At 53.6% G+C, this 21107-nt stretch overlaps 1 protein-coding gene across 2 annotated transcripts in view; it reads left to right on the top strand.

Annotated features, from left to right (window-relative positions):
• Positions 1-1935: 1935 nt before the first annotated feature.
• Positions 1936-21107, top strand: part of KAZN (kazrin, periplakin interacting protein) — a 1028312-nt gene continuing 1009140 nt past the window's right edge. The window contains exon 1 of one of the 2 annotated variants that reach the window (XM_082685450.1): positions 1936-2827. In XM_082685450.1, coding sequence (XP_082541576.1) covers positions 2707-2827 — 121 coding nt within the window. In that variant the 5' untranslated portion in view covers positions 1936-2706. The remainder of the gene's footprint in view (positions 2828-21107) is intronic. The other variant, XM_082685449.1, reaches the window with a different exon arrangement.

The following is a 21107-nucleotide window of genomic DNA, read 5'->3' on the forward strand; positions in this document are numbered from 1 at the left end:
CAGCTTCCTCATTTTTGCCAGCAGTGGTTACTGGTAAAGGTGGGAGAAAGAGGGACCCTGCGTGCAGCCCTCGGGAGCCATTCTGGACGAGTACTTGACACCATTTCCTGAAATCAGATTTGCATATGTTTTTGGATAATTCCACGCCAGGGTAGGGAGCGGGGGGTGGGGGTGCGGGGGGATCTTGCGCAGATCCCTCCCTCCCCGTTGATGCCACTTATCCTGGTGTAACTACTAAGAGTGATTCTGTTCTTTCCGAGTCCCAACTTGGGTGACATGCTGAGGACTGGCCATTAGGTGGCATCATGACTGTGTTGTTTATGGTCTCAGGAAGCGGGAGGCAGCTCAGGTGCCTGGTGCTAGAGAGCAAGGGAGATGTGGGAGATTTCCGACACGGAGCCCCCAGGAGTGGGGATCAGCAGTGGACTAGGTGCGCAGAGGGGGAGGAAGAGAGCCCGTGGTTTTCCAAACGAAAAACCTCTGCAGGTTGAATTAGGGTATAAAGGCTTATCTTGGATTATTTTTTTTTTAAAGATAATTTTTTTTTTTTTAAAGAGCAGCTTTAGTTTCACAACAAAATTAAGAGGAAGGCCCAGAGCTTTCCCAAAGACCCCCTCGTGCACAGCCTCCTCCCTCATCAGCATCCCCAACCAGACTGGGGCATTTGCTTCAGCTGATGAACCCGAGGCTTCACGCTTGCTGTCGTGACTCTCTGAGTTTAGACAGATGTATAATGGCACGTATCCATCCTTAGAGCATCGTACAGAGGATTTTCACAGCCCTAAACATCTTTGGTGTTCCTCCTAGTCATCCCTCGTCCCGGCAGCCCACCTGGGATTTTCGTGGGGGCGGGACGGGACATCACAGGTAGGATGCATTAAAACCCGCGGAGCCGCACAGCTGTGGGAAGCCACCCAATCTCCCATCCTGTGTGGGGTTTCTGCCCTTCTCGGGAAGTCTGGTCTCCTCCTTGCGTGCCTTAGACCCCAGTGGTCAGCGGGAAGGGTCTCTGATGTTCTGTGACGTCATGGCTTGGAGAGGAGCCTCCGCCGTACCCGAAAAGGGTGAGTCGGGCATCCAGGCTATCTTAGAGTGTGAACACGAAGCCGACTCATGAGCTCCCGGAGGGTTGGCAGGGCTCCTGTGCCTCGCCTTCTCCATCCCACACAGCCCTCCGGCGGCGCTGAGCTGTGGCACTTGCTGGCAGAGAGCTCCAGTGGAAAAGCTCCCGTCTGAGAGCCTTTCGGGCCTGCGCCTCCGTTGGAACTTTACTCCCTGTATCTTGAACTTTTCGGCTGAAACCCTCCCCAGGTGCTGTGCCTGCCCCTGTGCCGTGTCCCGTTGTCCCTCCTGGTGGGTGCTGTGCTGCCAGCATCCTGCCTACCCTGCAGCCAGATCCCCACCAAGAGTATCCAGAACGCTGGCTGGAGAAGACGCAGTGTCTGTTTGTCTGTCTCTCAAGTCAGCACCCTTGCAGTCTGCAGCCAGGGTGGCAAAGAGAGGCGGTCCCCACTGCGGCAGCGCTTACTGTCGTGGACAGATGGGCAGTATTCCTCCTTCCCCGGCCCCCTGTCCAGGGGAACTGTCCCTTCGGGGTGGAGCAGGTTGATCGTTCTGGGCCCAGAAGAGGTCGGGGTTGATGAAAGTGCGGCGCCCAAACCACGTCTGAGTCACTGGGGTGCCGTGGGCGTGTGTGATGTTTTGCCATCTCCTCTGGCTCCTGGATTTTGTTGCTGGCCTTCTCCTCTCTGTGTCTGGCACGTCCTGAGCTGTGGGCAGGAAGAGGTTACAGCACCAGGAACCTGCTGGGCTGAGTTAGCACTTCCCTCTGCATCCAGAATATCTCCCAAGCACCGTCCCTTTTGCATCACGGAAAGGGGTGGTGGTGTGGGCGGGGTGGGGGGCGCGGGCTGCAGTAGGTCGGAGCAGCTCTTTAACCGTGTCTGGCTTTCCTCCCCACAGCTCTGCGAGGAGGGGGCCGCGGCAAGGGAGACGCGTCGGGAGTGAAGGATGCGCGAGCCGGGGACACCTCGCGCCAGAGCTGCCGAGTGCCCGCGCTGTGCCCGCCCGCCGCCCGCGCTCTCCGCGCTCTCCCCGTCTGCATCCGGCCACCCAGGGGCGCGCACACGCTGCCGGCGGCTCCCCGGCTCCAGGAGGGCGGACCGCAGGGCCTCAGTGGCGGGAGCCAGGAGCCGGTGAGGCCAGGTCTCCGGGGCGCCCGGAGCCTCCTCGGCTGCCTGCTCTCCTCGCCACAAGGAGACACTGCGGGGAGCAGGCAGCGCTTTTCCTGCAGCTGGCGGGGACCTGCCAGGGCCCGAGCTCTCCCGCCAGCCTGCCCTGGAGGAGCAGCATCGCATCGCCGCAGGCTCTGCCCCTTCCAGGTGGCGCCCAAGAAGGCAGAGGGGGCCGCGTACCCATCGTCCCTCCCAGACGCGAGGAAAGGACTCCTGGCGGGCAAAACTTCGGTTTCCCTGTGCGTCTAACTCTGGGGTGTGCAAGATCTGCTAGACCATAGAGGGTTTCATTTTTCACTTGCTTGGTGTTCGAGAAAAGCTGCACGGAGTGAGTGGTAAGAGGAAGAAGCATTATAAACTCTGGGAGTGGGGGACACCTTCTTGGAAGTGACAGGTAGCCTCAGACCTGCGGTTCCAGGGCCAGTGACAACGTCCTCGGCTCAGACACTCTGAAGGGTCTGGACGCTGCCACATGACCCACACCAAAGACCCCAGGAGAGCCATGGAACCCACGCTAGCGCCATCCAGTTCTGCCACGGGCCCGGTCACCTTCTCCCACGTCTTTGGTCAGCAGTGCCAGCTCATGGAAGCAGGTAGGAGGGGGGTTGCGTGGGGAGCAGGGCACCAGCCAGGGACCCCAGCAGCGGAGGCCCCTGTGTCTGTCTGCCGTGCCTCTCCCTGGATGTCATTCAGAATGTGAACTTCAAATGGCCTGTGATGTGATTGCCTGGCATGTTCACTTTAAAGTTTTTAGGACGTGCCGCCAGACAGAACGTGTCACTGGGGCTCGGTCATTGAGGACCCTCATTCGTCTTGTCATCTCTTTCCTCTGTGGCTACCTGGAGGATGAGCGTGGGTGCGTCAGGAGGGGTCTGATGACCCGGTGGCTGTGGTCCTCTCTGGGGGGGGGGGGAGGCGCCAATCCCCGACTGGTCATTTTCTGTCAGCTTGCCTCTCTGCTGCCGAGGGAGGCGTGCGAGCTGGGCCTCTCCAGCCGGCGTTGGGGGAACTTAGCTGCTCACGATCGTGTCCACTCTGCAGCCTCTCCCAGCCCTTGGTTTCGCCGCAGGGAGACCCTGTTGCTCTTTACCCCGGACTTTATCTTCTCAAGGCTCATGTATTACATGAGGGGAGACTGGCGGTGGGCTGTAGCCTCCCCCTCTGCCAGCCATCTTGCTCCGGTGTGCATCGGTCACAAGGAAAACCAGGTGAGGGTGTGTGGCTTGGTGCACATGGTCCCGGGGCTGGAATCCACAGACTGCTGCTGGGCAGGTGCTTGCGGTTCTGCTGGCATCCCGCAGGATTCCAGGTGGCCTTGTGTTGGCCCAGGTCCCTCCTCTCTGAGTTCATTCCTGTTGGGAGAAGGACTATGTGCTCTCCAGAGGTTTCCTGGGTGTTCGAGGGTTAATTGTGCATTTCATGTATGAGTCAGGAGGATGATGAGAAGAGCACTGTATGAGGAGTCTGGAGGCCTGCGTCAGTGTTGATGCGAAATTTCACAAGGTGGCTGCGTGACTGTGGTGATGGCAGACCCCACGGCTTCCCCCCGGCCATCTGTCTTTAGCTGCAAAATGAGAACTGGACTCAGGGCGGCCTGATTTATACAGACCTTCCTTTCTGGGGGCTCTGAAGTCCCCGCACACTGGAGGAAACAGAGGAGCTGGTGTCTAGGGACGGAGCGCGTCTGCACAGGGTGGCAGCTCGCGGGGTGGGTGAGTGCGGGTTCAGGAGCTAGACCGCCAGGTGTCCCCAGCATCACTGGTTACGGGGCTGTGTGACCTCGGGTGGGTGACTTCTCTGTCTCCATTTCTTCATCTGTGAAAGGGGGATACATATACTTCCTAGCGTCCTTGCAGAGTGTAAGTCTGTGCGTGGAAAGCCTTGAACCACTGTGAGTGGCAAGTCTTTATTAGTGTGGGATGTGGGGGTGCTGGGCACACGTCCTTCCATGGGCCAGCCTGGCACCCCTGACTGCAGAGAGCAACACAGCTGCCCTCGCTTCGAGGGTATCGAAGCGTTGAACTCCACGTGCACCGTGACTTCTCCCTCCACGTGCACCGGGACGCTCACTTGTCCAGAAGGGTGAGAATCTGTGGATTACTGGGTCCGTGATGGCTGCGGGTCTCTCCTTCCACACGAGAAGGAGGCCTGGGAGCTTGCCTGGACCCAGATTTCACACGCCTTTCTTCTTCTCTGAAGTTACTGTGAGAAGGCAGATTGGATTTCCAAAGTGCCTTGGTGCTGTCCCCTGTGGCTTTACTCTGGAAGCTTTTGGAGGCACCTAGGCCTAAATCAGCCTGTGAAATCCTCTGTCTCCTTTGAAAAAACAAAAACAAAAACAAAAACAAAAAAAGAAAAAAAAAAGCCCACCAAAAAACAAAAAACAAACCCAAACCCCTTTATGTCAAGGGAGCAACGCAACACGGGATAATGATGTCCTGCAGTCTCAAGGGAGAATTCTCTCCCTGAAGAAACGAGAAGAGGAGTAGGAGCCAGAAAAGCTAAAGTCAGAAGAGCTCACTCGGTTAGGAGGGGGAAGGGGCCGAGAGGAAATGTGGACCCTCTCTAGCCAGTCACTTGGGGGTCAGTTGGCATCACAGATGAGATGCTCCGACGTCACGGCCGCAGGGGCTCGCCGCTCTGTCCACCCCGTCTGCTCCCCGGTGAGCCGCAGCCTTCCCTGAGCACCTGCTCTTTGCTTCCTCTGCACGGTTTCTAGAAGAGCAAGTCAATAAGAGATGCTCTTCCTCCAAGAGAGGATGGTCTACTTGGCAAATGTAAAGCATATTGAGGAAAAGAGAATTCTGCACGCTGTGACTCTTTAACAATTCTGGTTTTCAATAATCCTTCCAGTAAGTCTTGCATAAATTATCTTAATTTTTAAAAATCCTAACCCTTTTCTCCAGGCAAGGGAAACACTCAGGTTGTCTGTGTGCCCACGTTCATCCACTAGGAAGTAGCAAAAGGGGAAGGTGAACCCTAGTTAGACACCCAAGCCTGTGACTTTAACTACTAAAGCATGTGGTCCCCAGAGATGACTTGGCTTAATCTCTTAGGTCTGTAAGTCTCCCATGTCGATTCTTTTTTTTTTTTTTCTCAATTTTTAAATTTTTTTTTTTTAAGAAGTTGATTCTTCAGAGATGGAGCAGTCAAGGATGTTTGGTGATGTGGTGGTGGGGTGAGGAGCATAAAAGGGCCCATCAGACTTAGGGGAGCAGCAGTAGAACCCTGGCAGCGAGGGTAGAGTTGGGCATGGGTGCAGCCAATGAGAACTCTGACCCAGTTCGTGGTAGTAGGATTGTGATGGTCTGGTAGGGCCACGGAAAGAGTGTGGCAGTCTTTCTCATTCAGTCCCAATTCAGCTCTTTTGAGCTGGCTGTTTATTGGCCGTGTGAACTTGATGAGCCCCCAAACCCTAGACCAGGAGTTGGCAAACTATGGCCCTGGGGCCAAATGCGGCCCACTCCTTGCTTTTGTAAATAAAGTTTTATTGGTACTTACCCACATCCATTCATGTTCATTTTATCTGTGGCTGCTTTTGTGTTATGACAGTAGAGTCAAGCATGAGACTATTACTGAGACCATGTTGCCCATAAAGATGAAAATATTTGCTGTCTTGCCCTTTGCAGAATAAAGCGCGCTGATTCCTGCCCTAGACCCACATATGTAGCACAGACTGGGGGTAGATAGAACTTGCGTGGGACAGGGTGGAAGGGCTCAAGCCATGCCTCCTTGTTGGCACCTTTGCTACTACATGGTGCCTCGGTTTTCTTATTCCTCCTCCGATACCCCCACCCCGCTTCACTATGCACAGTAGGAAGCATTTAGAGTAGGTCCAAAAGCTCTAGTAAAAATAGTTCCCACTGTGTTCCCAGACCTGTAGCACGTGTGCTGGATGGGCTCCTCTTCACGGCCACCCTGCAGGCAGACGGGGCCTTTCCTATTTAACGGGTGTGTTTAGATGTTGGGGGTGGCCTTGGGACTTTAACCCCAGGCAGCGCGACCCTAATACCTGTGCTCAAAAAGGGAAATCCTGAAGCTTCTGCAAGGGTTTTTGTTTTGTTTTGTTTTGTTTTGTTTTTCAAAGTGTCTTGTCTTTCCCAAGGAAGTGGAGAGAATGACATTCTGGCCCTTTTGCTGGCTTTGATGCTCTTGCTCACCTTCATCCCTGGGGTCCTCCACCCACTTCAGGAAGGCTGGCCCTATAGTTAGTTCTCTTCCGTTTCTCACCTCCAACCCAAATTTCTCCCCTTTTCTCTGGGCCCTCTTGTAGCACAGAAAGGTAGGAGAGGACTTAGCCTGGAGGCTGCCACTCTGCATTCCTCCTGCCTGACTTCCTTCAGGTGGGAGCGGAGGGCCACACTCCCAGGCTGGTCGCTGGGGACCTCACTGCATTCCGCATCGCTGGTTTGGGCTGTCTCTAGCACCTGACGGGGAAATCCAAAGGGAGGGGCCGTGCAGACTCAGCGGGTGTGCTGCTGGTCTCCGCGTAGCTGAGTGACTCCACTTGCCCATCCCCTCCTTGGTCCCCAAAGTGTTGGATGGGGGAGACCCTCTGACCTGGGGTTTGGCTGTGTCTCTGCTGCAGGCTCTTGACTGAGCCCTGGGCCTAATGGTCTGTGGGCTGTGGCTCCTGGGGGCTTCATCTCTGGTACCAGGCTTGGATGTGCCGAGCCTCCCTTGTGTCACTCTAGGTCCATTTCCAGCCTGTCTTATCTGGGTGCCAAGCATTTCCGCAGGGCTGTTTTCCTTGACCAGAACCCCTGAGGTCATTCTGTCCAATACATCCCCCTGACGCTGTGTGACGGCACCCGGCTCCAGGAGGAGGGTAGAGTTGTGGAGGGAGCAGGAAGATGAATGGGCTTCCACAGCTGGGCTGCTGTTCTCTTGCGCCCCTCCTGGATGCCGCTCAGAAGCTCCCCGCAAGCTCCCCGTCTGCACCTTTCCTTAAGGATCGTGTAGAAGCTCCAATGTGTGCAGGCCATGTCTGTCTGTCTGTCTGTCTCGTAAGTCAGGCTGATGCCTGGATCCAAAGTCTGGTCATCTTTTGACTTTATTACCTGGTTCCTTCCGAAGGCTGCTACAGGAACCCCATTTCCTGCCTTTGGAACCGTATAGGGATTTATCTGAATGTGCAGTCGATATGTGTTTGGAAGCCGCTTGCCGTATTTATAACCAGGAGAGGAGAGAACTAGGAGTTCTGCCATCTGCCGCGAGCTGAGCACACCGGGCGCTTTTGCAAACGTGGACTAGCTGAAGACGAGCAGAGCAAGGAGCCTGTTTCCTGTGTTTCCGCCTGAGGGAATGGGAACGCGGTGTTAAGGTCTCCTTTTAGATCCCCAGGAGATGGCTGTCTAGGACCTGTTCCTTGCCTGGCCGTTTCTGCGATGGGAACAAACAGCAGGTTCTGACCTTCTGGACCAGGGATTATGGTGGTGCCTGCGGTCAGCTGACCATCAGCGGATCGGGTGTTTAGTCCGTGCTCGTCCTCCCGCCCAGTGCTCCCGTGTTCCCTCATTTCCTCCTTCTCACATCCTTGGAGGCCAGTGGACGTCATCCCCGTTTTATTGACGAGGAGACCGAGGCCCGTAAAGGGACGTGTTTCTCTTAAGCAGTCAGTGGTTGGGCCAGGATTGAAGCCGTTCGCGTCCGAAGTCTCTCCTTACTCCTGCTCGCTCCTTGAGAATCCCTCTCGGGGATGTTGAGCCCTGAGGCCAGCAAGTGAACGTTTGCTGAATGGCCGTGGCCTCTGCCGTAGCAAGAGTTCTTGGAGACAGTGTCCGCCCTCCACGCGTTTGTGGCTCGGAGGGGGCGTGGCCTTTGTCTTGCGCTTGCACCGTTATTCACAATGCGTTGTGTGGTGGTGTGACTCCTGTTGGTCTGCGCCTGCTGTATTAGGCACTAGGCGCCCCGAGGTTGGGGACTCTCATCATGGCTTCTTCCCGTCCTCCAAACCTGCTATGGCACCGGCAGCCTTGTCGTCCTTGTCAGTGAGACCATGGCCAAAGTGTTGGTCCCTCCCGGGAGAGCCGGCCGCCTGCTGAGAGGCCGTTCTTGTGGTGCGGCGGTGTGAGCGGAGCCTGGTGAAGCGGACTGGCCACCACACTCATTCTCCTTCTCGAGGCTACGTCTTCCTGGCCCTCGAGTTAGCCTGTGGAATCGGGGCCGTGGGGAGAACAGTTTATCCCAGGGGTCCTTCGGGCCGATCAGGTGGAGAACTCTTGACTCCCGGCTCATGAAGGGGAAGAGGCTGTTGGCTGCTGGGAAGGACAGTGTGGCGGGCACCAGCTGCCCACTGCCCTCTTCAGCTTCTCCTCCCAGCCCAGTCTCCCACCCTCCGCTCCCACGTGGGGTTGGCTCAGCGTCCCGGCGGCCTCCCGAGGGTGCAGCTGCTGTCGGTGACTCCCCCTCTCCCACTGCCCACCCAGTGTCAGACCTTGACCTCAGGAAGTTCCCGCCTGTGGTGTCTGAGGGAAGGCAACAGGGACAAGCTGGGTGCTTATCACAGCGGAATAGATCACGTGCACAGGAGTCCTGGCTTGTGAGCAGCTCAGTCCTCCCACGGGCCCTCGTGTTAGAAGTGGCAGGTGCTCTGTTGTTGACTTCGTTCTCCAGAGACCTGTGTGTCAGAGGCAGGGCCATGTGGTTGTTAGGATGGACTTAGGAACTCAACGGCATGCGTTCAAATCCCAGTTCTCCTGTTCACTAGCTGTGTGACCTTGGACAAGTCGCTTAACCTCTCTGTGCCATAGAGTCCTCATCTGTAAAAAGGAAATAGTGGTTTATCTACTTCACAAGGCTGTGGTGGGTCTGACAGTGAGCGGATAGGAGCAACAGTGCCTGCCACAGCATGCATTATGTGTAAACACTTGCACGCTGCGTTCATTCAAGCAGCTGTTACCATACAGCACACCGGCACTGTAGACAGAAACCTGTACGTCTCAGTTCTGGAGGCCTGGAAGTCTGCGATCAGGGTGTCAGCAGATCTGGTGTTCGAGGAGGGCGCGTTCCCTGGTTTGTGGATGGTTGCCTTCTCATTGTAACTCTCCGGTCTCTTCTTCCAAGGGCACCCATCCTACCCTCAGGACCTCAGCACCTCCCCAAGCCCCGCCTCCACGTGCCATCCCTGTGGGGACTAGGATTCCAACATGGGCATTTTAGGAGGACATTGAGTCTGTAATTGTCATTATTACTGCCCGTTATTAGCACGTCATCACTATTTGGCCTAGTGAGACAGAGTTTCATAACAACAGGAATTAAAACATTCCCTGTGGTTTTGTCATTCTGACCAGTAAAAAGTTGCTTCTTTTTACCCTTGGCTAATCACTATGTTTAAAAAAAATAATAATAATTCCCCCAAATCAACATCTGTCATCCCCAGGGCCAGGACTCACCAGATCCATGAAAATTGCCATCCATGAATCACAAAAGGGTGTTAAAAGAAGGTCCTCATCGGACCTGGCCGGCCTAGGCCATGCCTAGTTCATGTCCGTCTTCTGGTATAATTACTACACCTGCCTCCGTTCACAAGCGTGTCCCCCCCTTCCATGATAAATTAGATGGCCAGCCTTAATAAGGGGCAGCTGAATAAATAAAATTCAAATGTTACTTAAAACATGGAGCATCTGGTCTTGGAGGAAGTAGCTGAAGGTTAAGGGACAGTCAGCAGAAGGAGCACATATTCGGTTTGGAACAGGGTCAGACGGGTCAGGTGAATGGGACGCCAATTCTCAGCATGACTGGGGGGGGGGGTGTGTTGTGGCTGTTGCCAGATCTCATTCTCTAGGAGAACCCTGGAGTCCTGGTCTTCCTCTAAAATCTCCTAGTTTTTGAGTGGGCGTCAACCAAACGCAAGACTTCGAATTCTGGGGGTCAGACTGGGACAGCTGTGTCCAGCGTCTGGGCCACCAGTGTGCAGGGTCCGCTCGAAGCCCTCAGCTCCCGTTAACAGGTCTGTCGTTCCAGTCTTTGGTTTGCTCCCAGCTTCAGTGGGATTCCCACTTTCTGGTCTCCCGTTCCCTTGCCTGGTCTTGACTAAAATGAAGGTGTTTAGGCGGAGCCCCCAACCCGCATCCTTGTCCACATCCCTTTACACAAGCGTTGTGGTCTCGCTGGTGCAAGCGCTGACCCGGGCCTGGGCTTCTGAGCGCTTGCGTGGGACATGGCCTGCCGTGGGCGTTGCAGTGACGATGCTTTACTTGAGCGGCTGGTGTGTTCTCCCTCATCTTAGTCATGGACAGGGCTTGGCAGCAGATGGGGAATGGAAGCAAATAGCAGGCACGTGGCCCTGAGGCACCAGGGCATTCCAGTTTTTGACTCAAGGCTGTTACCGTTCCAGAATGGGCCGGTGGGTGCCGCCATGAAACGGGAGGTCTGAGCCACACCATTAGGGCACCGCCTCCAAGAAGCCCTGGGTGGTCAGACACCGAGTGGGCTCTGGGCTCTTGATGGCAGCACTGAAGGGCAAGGGGGACAGCTTCGATTTCGTGAGGGAGTGGGTATTGCTGAATAAGAAGGAAAGTGGCCAGTTTGTGGGAGAGCAGGTGAGAGACCCCACTTGACCGTCGGTTCTCTCCTCAGAAAGTGCTGGGACTGGGACTGGTGGGCTTCCCGCAGGAAGCTGGCCTGGGTCGTCCCAAGAGCCCACCGGGGAGAGAGACCTGCAGGTGCTTATTCTTGCCCAAGGCGTAGTTGGCCTTTAGACTTGTCCTTGGACACGTTCACTTGATCAGCTTCATGGGGGCGGCTCTCCCGAGGCCCTAGGGTGGATGAACCAGCTTCGGTAAAACTCCTGAGTGATTCTCCACATGGTTTCCAAACCCTCTGCCAGGTGAGCATTTAAACGGAGGGCAGAGCTCTCATCTAGACAAGCTTCCCGCGACCTCTTCCCAGATGAAATGGAATGGTTGTAGGTTTAAAAAAAATCCGAAGGGAAAGCACAGCCCTCTGTGACGGTGTCCCTCTGAAGTGGCTGGCGCCTGAGACAAGCCCTGCCCACAGTGGGCATCATGAGGCAAGAAAGAAGCAGGCGGGTTTCCACACGGGTCACCGGGGAACCCCGGAGTGCAGAGAGCTCCTTGAGGACTGAACACGGACAATGGCATGTTTGGGGTTGGGGGTGAGAAGCGTCCTGCTGTAGAGGATGTGGAAGTATGAGGTAGTAGGATTCTCAGGTTGTCGTCCCCTCCCCCACCTTTTGTGGTGGTGGCATTTAGGCCTTGACAAATAAACCCTTGCTGGTCTGTTGCAGTCTCACAAATGTGTGTCTTCTGGACATCAGCTCCTTTGACCAATTCCGATCTCATCTCTTCTCCTAGGCATAACCTAGATGAAACAGACACAGTCTGGACTTTTTCTGGAAAGGTGACTGTGCTTCCCTTGGTTCTCGACATCAGCCATCCTCTCTCGTGCCTGTGCTTGCCTCTGTTTTGACTGACAGGGTCTGGTGTCACTGTTGCTAGGAGGGAGCTCCAGCCTCCAACACGAGAGCGAGTCTCAGTCCAGCTGGCTTCCGTCTGAGGAAGACGACGCAGCCGAGGGCAGCCGGGTGCTCAGGCGGGCTCCCCTTGCCTCTTAGGACTTCTCGAAACTCAAAATCTCCTCGAAGTCGTTAGCAGTTACCTAGAGTGAAGACCAGTGTGGACACCTGAAGAGAGGACTGGTTGGGGGACAAGGGAAAGGCAGAAGCGAGGAGGTGGTTTCCTTCCCTCTCCATCCAGCGACGGAGAGGGGCCATGTCACTCGGAGAGACCAGTTCTTGGGAGGGAGACAAGTGCTCCCAGCTTCTTGAAAAGGCCCGAGTCTTGGCCTTGATTCCTAAGTGAGAAGTAAATCGAAGAAGGCAGTTAAGCGGTGGGTCCCTGTGCATCTCTGGGGTGACTGCAGCCACAGGCAGCAGCACGAGAGTGACAGGTTAGTAGGAAGGGCTCAGAAGAAACAAGTGGGCCACCTCTTGGGGCTGCGGGAGACCCAGAAAGCCATGGGAAGGCAGCGAGGTCTACATGGGGACAAGGCAGGGTCCACCACCTGATCAGCACTCCTGCTGACGCAGTTGTCCCCAGGGCTGGGTGGACGGACTGGACTTTGGTTTGGCCAGAAGAGCAGAGGATGGGGAGGCGGGAGGTAGAGCTGGGATGTGCCTGAGATGTTGGAAGCCAGCACACACCTTGGTCAGCATGGAGGAAGTCCACAGCACTGAGACAGGTGAAAAAGAAAATAGGAAAAGACCCCTCACACTTCCTGCGGCGACACCCCATGACCAGTCGTGCAGCGACTACTGGAGGCAGAGATCCAGGCTATGGAGAGTTGGGGTCTAGAGACCAGGCAGTGGCGGCTGAGATGTTCATAAATGGTTGGGACCAGTCTGCAGTGGAGACTGGGACCAGCCACAGAAAGGACTCCATAGAAAGGTCTCCATGATTTTGAGTTTCCTTTGTCCAGAATGAGATCTACAGGATAGAGGTTTCTAGGTTGACTTATTTTTCTCTCAGCATTTGGGTAGGATATTCCTGTCTTCTATTGTTGCTGTCAGCTTCTGTTTCTCTTGAAGTCATTTCTCTGGAGGCGATCTGCCTTTTTGTGGATTTGCTTTTAAAATCTTTATCTTGGAAGCTTTGTCGTTTCACTGTAGTGTGTCTGGGAGTGGACCTAATGTCATGTGTTCTGTTTGGCTTTGAGCTTCTCAGGTCTGAGGATCGGTGTCTCTGTTCTGGAAAATGTTAAGCCAGGTAATTTCTCTGAATAGTTTCTCTCACTATTCCTATTGCCTCCTTTAGAAATGCCCCCGTGACCTGCCTTGGACTTCTCAGTCGGAATTGTGTTTCATATTCTCTGTCTTTGTCTTTCTGCTGCATGCTGGACAATGTCTTTAACAACTACCTTCTGGCTGATTAATTTTCTTTCTGGCTGTGTCTGATCTTTAGCTTAACCTGGGCAACCAGGTTTGCCACTTAATATCTTTAAATTTTTTTAAACCTCTATTTAGAAGATCTATTTGAGATATTTTTTAATCTTCCAGGTATTCTTTTTCTTTTTAAAGTCCTCTGCTAACTGCCCTGCTCCCGATCATATCTTCTATTTAAGCTGCTTAACTATGGAGAATCACATTTATCTGAGAAAGGAGTTTCATAATCCGTTTCTGGCAATTCTGTATTCAGTTCTGTTTTTCTGTTGACTTACATCCAGGATGGCTTATTACCCCACGTACTTTGTAAGTTGGGATTTTGAGCTTATGTTTGGGGCTTTATTGTGTGATGCCCTGACCGTGGGCAGTGTGAAATTCTGAGCTGGGGATTTCCTCAAGCTCTGAAAAGCATATATTTGAACCCAAACCCATTTGAGGGCAAGCTTGGGGTACCGAGCGGCTAAGGAAGATTGGTCTCTTGCCCTGCTCAATCCAGGACTCAGACCCTACAACCTTTTGCTTGTGTGCATGACTCTTCTCCTACTCCCCTCTTTTCCTGATGGCAAAGCTCTCTCAGGCAGCTGGAGTGTGTGTGTGTGTGTGTGTGTGTGCGCGCGCGCGCAAACGCACATGAATGAGTGTGTCCACGCCTGTGAATGTATGCCTGTATGTGTGTGCATGTGTGCATATATGAAGGGTAGTTCTGGCTCCTCTACCCAGCATAACCTAAGACCTTGTTACCTGCCCCGTGTGCCAGTAGAACTCCAGCACCCATTTTATGAGACCAGCACATGCCTCCAAGCAACCTGGGTGTGAGTATGTGTTATCACTCTGGTTTTCAATTTTGTATTTCTTTGTTAGATCGTTTTGTGGGTATGTTAGTTTCCCTTGGCTACTGTAACAAATTACTGTAAACTTGGTTGAAAACAACACGCTTCTGTTTCCTCACTGTTCTGGAGGCCAGAAGTCTGAAATCAGGGTCACTGGTCTGAAATCGAGGTGTTTCCAGGGTGCGCTTAGTGCAGCCTCCGGGGGAGAATAGCTTCCTTGCCCCTTCTCGCTCCAATGGCTGTCGGCATTCCTCCCCTGGGGCCCCATCCCTCCATTAACTTCCCCGTGGTTACATGCCTCCTTCTCTGTGTGTGTGACCTCCCTCTGTCCCTCTCTTCTAAGGACACTTGTGATTGCATTTAGAGGCCACTTGGATAATAAGAATAGTCTCTTCCCTCAAGATCCTTAACATCATCATGTCTGTGGAGACCCTTTTCCCAAACAATGTAACATGAACAAATTCTAGAGATCTTTTGGAGGGGCCATACCTCTCATGGATCCCTCTACCTCTGAGAGCTCAGCTTTGTATTTATAAGGATGCCCATTGTATTTCCAAATGTTGGGGGGCACCCCCCCCAGTCTGCCATATTCCCAGGACAACAGAATCTTAAGGCTGGAGAGAGAAATGCACAACCCGCATGGTGGGCTGCTCCTCAGAGGGCCAGGGCGTGAAGATGCGAGCTGTAGGTGCTGACTTGTTCCTGGGAGAGACTTGCTGAAGCCCCGTGGGGCAAAAGCCTGGCCTTATCTCATGCTAACAGGACACTGCTGTCTGGAACAGTTGGACTGGCCTTAGCTCTGCTGGCTCACCTCTTTCTAGATTCTGGTGGCTTTGGCCCATTGCTGACTTTGCCCCTTGGCTTTCACATGTGTGTAATTGGTCTCAGTTTCTGCTCCTCCTTGCCCCATAGCATCTTCCATTCTGACACCCAGTTCTAGACTTTGATTCTGTTCCTCATTGTTCCCTTTGCTTTAGGAATGGGGCAGATGTTTGCCCCAGAGTATCTCGGGAACTGACTCCAAGCCAGCTGGGCATCACCAAAGCCAGAGCAAGGGGCAGGACCAGAACTGACCATTCTGTAGAGTAGGACTCCTCTGCAGCCATTGGCCCCAGTCATAGGAGAGACAGAATGCATTCCTGAAAATGTTCTCAGTGCCAATCCTCATTCCTGGGGATAGACAAGCTGACCAAGACATTATGTTGTGCTTTTTGTGACTCTTTGGAAACTGAAACTCATTGGCTGTGTGAGGGCCACTGCAAAGTGAAACCACCTGTGCCCTTAGGTAATAATATGGAGTTGTCAGTGGTGGCTTCCGGGCTCCATCAGCTCAGAGGGAAGAAATACCCTTTGTGGGTAGTTTTTGTTCCTCCCTGTCTTGAAGTAATGTCCTATCCTCAGGGAGTGGCTGAAACCTTGATGGAAAGTGTTTTCACACCTGCAATTTCCTCCTTCTCCTCCCTGGTGAAGTCATCTCCATCATGAAGTGGAACTTTCTAGAACCACCGGGCACCTCCTCCAGGTCTAAGGTTCTACTGAAGGCTGGAAATGTGCTTTGTGTCTCTCCTACCAGTATTAGGATCTACTGGCAATGTCTCTTCACGTGGAGACCGAGTGACCCCTCGCGAACCCCCCCCCCCCAGGAGCTGTGTCAGGAGCTTGGCAGGTTGGGGTCTAGGATCTAAAGTTAGTTTTAAACCAGTAGGACTGGGGGTGCCTGGGTGGCTCAGTGGGTTAAAGCCTCTGCCTTTGGCTCAGGTCATGATCCCAGGGTCCTGGGATCGAGCCCCACATCGGTCTCTCTGCTCTGCAGGGAGCCTGCTTCCTCCTCTCTCTCTGCCTGCCTGTCTCTCTTGTGATCTCTGTCTGTGATCTCTACTTGTGATCTCTGTCTGTCAAATAAATAAAATCTTAAAAAAAAAATCAGTAGGACTGGCAGAGAAGACCCCAGCCCAGGGCTCCAGGCCCAGTCATGTCCTCACCCAGTTTCAGATCATTTTCTGGGAGGCATGAGGCCAAATTAGTCTGGTGAAATCTTGGTCTCCTGGTGAGAAGTTTCTGAAGGGAGTCAAGAGTAACATCTCCTTCAACTGTAACTTTTTTTTTTTTTTTTTTACTTTGATGGTGAGTCTCGTGCTCAAGCTGGGGGTGATGGTGGGGGTGGTTGGGATTTAAGATTGTGTAGTTCATGGAGAAGACGAGAATAAGCTCCCCCTCAACTACATTCTCGGAGAGAATCCGTGAGATCTGCAGAAGGTGATGTCCATGCAGAATTTATAGTATGCATGAGCAGCAAGAGAAGAGAGAGGAGCAGGCAGGGCGCCTTTGTTCTCAGCTGGCCTGCAGAAATTGAATAATTTGGATTAAAGAGAGGCCCGGCCACATTTTAGCAGTTGGTCGATTTTTCTGCTTGAAACAGAATTCCAAGACTTTGTTTTATGTGAAGACAGAGTTTATTTTTAGGTCCATCAGGGAGCCTGGAACGTGGGTAGTTCAGAAGGCCGGCCTGCCAGTGAATCACAGGCCTGATCGGCGTGTTGTCTTGTGGCCTAGACAGACCCTCTTGCCTGCTGTAGCATGAAGGACCAGCCACTTGCCTTTGAGGGCGAAGAGAAAGGTCATGAGAAAGTCAGAGGGTGTCAAAGGAGTACATGCTTTCTTGCACAAAGCCGATGGCTGTGTGCCCCGGTTTAGCTCTCTGGCCTGAGGACACTGTGGCTAAGAAAGCTCTAGCTGGAATCACTCATTCCCCTGAGCATTGAGTGTTCATTAAAAAATCCAGTTTGTCAGGTGGTACCACCCTGGTTGTCCCTGATTTAAACAGAAGTTCCTTTGTGGCCACTGGCGCTTAGGATTAGAACCTTGGAGCTATGTTGAGGCCAGAAGGCAGCCAGCAGAGCCTTCACTGCTTTTCTCGGTTGATCTCTGAGAAATGAGCCCAGCATGGCACAAGATCTCTGCGATGATCTCGTCCCTTGGTCTGCTAAAGAATCATGGGGTCTGCACTTCACTTTCAGGGCTCATAAACCTCTCGAGCGGTGAGACGGGCTCTGAGCTGGAAGGCGGAGTTGCAGAATGTGTGTGTGCAGAAATCCATGGTTATGGGACCGACGCTCGCCCCAGACAGCATAACGCCAGAGCGGCTAAGGACTTGCCTGAGCTAGAGGAGAACATAAAACAAACACGTGCCTTTTAAGACCAGAAAGAGAAGGCACGAGGCCACTGCTCGGGCTGCCTTCATCTGCCAAGTGAGGTTGTGCCTGTCTCGGTTTTGGGGACCTGTGAACGGATGACACCTACCAATTCAGCAGAGCAGGGAGGTGCTCCCTTGTCCTCTGAGATCTCTCTGCAGAAGAAGAGATGGGCCCCTGGGTGGAGCGCGGTGGGAAAGTTTGGAGTGCACACACAGGTGACTGAGAATCCGCGTGCCCACCTTAAGTTGGGATGGGTTGACACACCGTTGAACTGTGCTGGTCCTTCTGCAATGACACAGTATTGTGTCCGTCAGAGAGAGGGCAGCCTGGACAGCTTTCGAGTGATTTCAGTTAAGGACTCTTTATTCAGGTCTCTCTCCCTCCTAGGATGTCTGGAAATTAAAACAACCGTAAGCGCACGGAAGGCTGCGTGCCTCCGTCAGGGGCAGCAGCAGGAGAAGGAGGCGAGGTATAGATCTCTGTGCAGGTGGTGAGGGGGCGAGCAGAGGCTAGGCTGGGCGGTTGAGGAGGTTGTAAAGGAGGGAGAACCTGCTGCGTCGGTCCCGTGCAGTCAGGAATCTCCTTGCCCCCCGCCCCCTGCTTTAGGGCCCACCTGTTGCCCCCCCCCCCATTTTCTTCAGAGAACAACAAATCGATATTCTGTACTTGGGCCTCTTCAGGATAAAAAGTCTTTTTTGGCTTCTTATGATTAAAGCCTACTTTGAAAATGTAGTGGGACTAATGAAGCATTTATGAGGGGAGGGGAACGCTTCTGCCAGCCTTCCCGGAATAGTCAGCCTGAGCTAAAACCTGTGAGAAAGGGGGGTGGACATGGTGGAGATGGAAATGTCTCAGGGGGAGGCCCCTGTTCTCCGGACCGGCTTTAGAGAATTCATCTCCGATGTCCAGGTGCCTGGAGCCCTCGTTTAAACACAGACAGGGGTCATCAGCCTCACCCCTGTGCAGTGGGAGGCGCAGGCGGGCATTTGGACGGGCCGCTTTAAGTGTGCGCTAAGTGCCAGTAGGCGTCTGGGGCTCTTCCCGGACGAGAGGAGGTCTGTAGGGGAGGAGATTACAGTCCTTCATGGCCAGAGTTTTGGAGTGCTGCTTCCGGATACCAATGAGAACATCATTTCTCTCAGGGACTATAATAATTCTACCATTTTGGAAATCTCATTTTATAATCCAGCCCGTGACATCCACCACGTGGAGGCCCAGGCAGAAACATTTTGAGTAAAAAGCTGTGTCCTCAAATCCCAAACCCTGTAACGCATGACATCGCTTTGCTGGAGGGAAGGGACCGGTGAAGAAGGTTGTCTGTAGGAGGTGAGTGTTGGGTTTGGACCCTCAGAGGTCCCTTCTAGGTGATTCCACAAGGAGACACTTAAAGGCAAGGGTTTGCTGTCAGATTTGGGTTCAAACTGTGCTGTGCTCTTTATTGATCGCGTGACTTGGGTGGGTTATTTTCGTTCCCATTGTTGCTGTTTCTCATCTCCCAGAACCACAGGCTTTTCTGTAAAACGGGGCGAGCATTTCTGTAAGGTTGGAACCGTGAGGATTGTATCCACGTGTGTGCAAGGGCTCACGCACCCGAGACTGGCTGTCACTGAGCCACGGGCAGCATCTGAGCGGAGCTCCTGGGGTTCGGGCTTTTCCCCGTGCAGCCCCCACACTCAGCGCACAGATATCGTCCTGTCTTGGGGAGCACCTGGAACTTCTGTTCGCTTAGGTCAGAAGAGAATTCTGCTCCTCCCTCCCTGTCTCGAGGAGCCTGTTGCAGTTCCTCATTGAAACTGGTTTGGGGTGCCTGGGTGGCTCCGTCGTTTAAGTGTCTGCCTTCGGCTCAGGTCATGGTCCCAGCATCCTGGGATCGAGCCCCGTGTTGGGCTCCTGCTCATCTGGGGGTCCGCTCCTCCCTCTCCCTGCTCTTCTGCTCTTGCTGTCTCGTTCTTTTTCTCTCTCCATCTCAAATGAGTAGAATCTTAAAAAAAAAAAAAAAATAAAGAAACTCAGGTTTATCGGGGCTGATTTGGCGCCTGTGGAGCTGGCATTTTATCCAGTCTGTGGGGCGAGCGCGCACTTTCGATAAGAGGCCGCAAGAAGCTGTTTGCCACTTGGCAGGACAGACAAGTGCCATTTACTACCCTCCTGGTGTGAACACCCCCCTCAGCTTCCAGGGCCAGGGCCGAGCTGTTCAGGGGCCAGAGGAGCGAGGCTGACACGGGGGAGGGAGCAAGGGTTAACACCCCCCGGGACAGCCTCTTGCCTAAAGGGGAAATGAGGACTTGCAGTGAAAAAAGAAAGTTGGAGAGTAAAATTGATTCAGGGTTGACTGAGTTTCCGTATCTGTCACAAAGAAGTCCTGTCCAACGCAAATACCTTCATTCCACCCAAGATTTACGTACGGCTGGGCATCCCACAGAAGCCAAGGGAGAAGGTGAGCTGAGCCCAAGAGCTGTGTCGGAAGAGCCCCCTGGGAAAAAGTGGCCTCCGATGGCGTTGGAGCCCCCTCCTTACCTTCCTGCTGCTGATGGGGGGCTGGGGTGAGGGTCCTGGAACTCCTGCGGTGTTGACGGGAGACCCGTGAGAAGGGCTTGTAGGTCGCACACAAGAGGCAGAACGCCCACTCCTTGCCTGCCGTGTACACAGGCATTGGAAACGCGGGAGGAACTGAGCAAGTGAGCAGGGAGGAGCCACTGGTGTAGAAACAGAAGGAGTGTTCTGGGTGGGACGTGGTGGGTCTCGCAGACTCGTTGGTTCGGCGGGCGTTCTGCTGGCTTCCAGGGAGGTGAGAGCCACTGCTGCTCCCAGCTGTCCTCTTGGCTAGGCTTCCTAAACATCACCAATTTCAGCCTACTTTGGCCGAGCAAGACAGCTTGGGGGTGATGATCCTTTTCAGAGTGGTTTCCTAACTTCCATGTTACATACTCCCTGGGGAAGCTTGTTGAAAGTGTAGACTCATGGTTCGGCCCAGGAGGTTCTGATGAAGGGATCTCGTTGCCAGCCCGTGTAATCCATTCAGTAAGAACCCCGAGGAGCCCCTGCCTCAGGTTTGGGAATCATTATTCTTGTGCAGTTGTTGTCAAAGCCAGTCCCAGATCTGCGTCACTGAGGACCTGGTTAGAAATGCACATTCTTGGGCCCCGCCTCAGGCCTGCTGAACCAGAAACCCTGGGGGAGGGCCGAGCCCTCCTGGTGAATCCCATGTACACTAAACCTTGGGAACCAGCACACTAGGGTTTGTAACAACCATGGGTATATTGGCTGAATTTCAAGACTTGCTTGTTTGCCACTTGTTCCTGGGGAAGGGGCACCAATCTGGTAATATTGAAAAAATTACAAGGACACCAAAAATGACAAGGAAACTATTCATCCTTGGAAGTCTCACCACCGCCCTCCTGTAATCACAGGGATGTCCCTCTGGACGATGTGCCTTGCAAGCTACCCAGCCCTCCTGAGTGTCCATTTCGTCAACCAGAACGCGGGGATAATATGTTACCATCCTCGTCAGAAGTGTTAGAACTTGCAAGAATTCTCCAGAACAGCGCCCAGTATAGAGCAAGGCAATACAGCTTCAGCTGTTTGCTGAAGATCTCGTGGTGGGCAGAATTCCGAGGTGACCCCTGGAGTCCCACCTCCTGGCTGGTGGCCCCTGGCAGTAGCATGGGACGTCACTCTCTTGATTAGGTCTCGTCACTCTGCGATCACGTGGTGTTACATAACCCTGTCTTAGCAGACTTGGGAGAGATTCTCCTGCTGACCTTGAAAAACTAAACATCCACGTTAACGAGAGACACATGAGGCCCAGAGGGCGGCCCAGAGAGCAGAGAGCGAGCCGCGGATGGCAGGTGGCAAGAAAGTGGGGACCTCAGCCATACAGCCACGAGGAGACAGATCCTGCCTGCCGAGCACCTGAGTGCACTGGGAAGCAGATTCTTCCTCAGAC

This window comes from Mustela nivalis, assembly GCF_964662115.1.
Source record: "Mustela nivalis genome assembly, chromosome: 10".
In the NCBI taxonomy this organism is placed as follows: Eukaryota; Metazoa; Chordata; class Mammalia; order Carnivora; family Mustelidae; genus Mustela; species Mustela nivalis.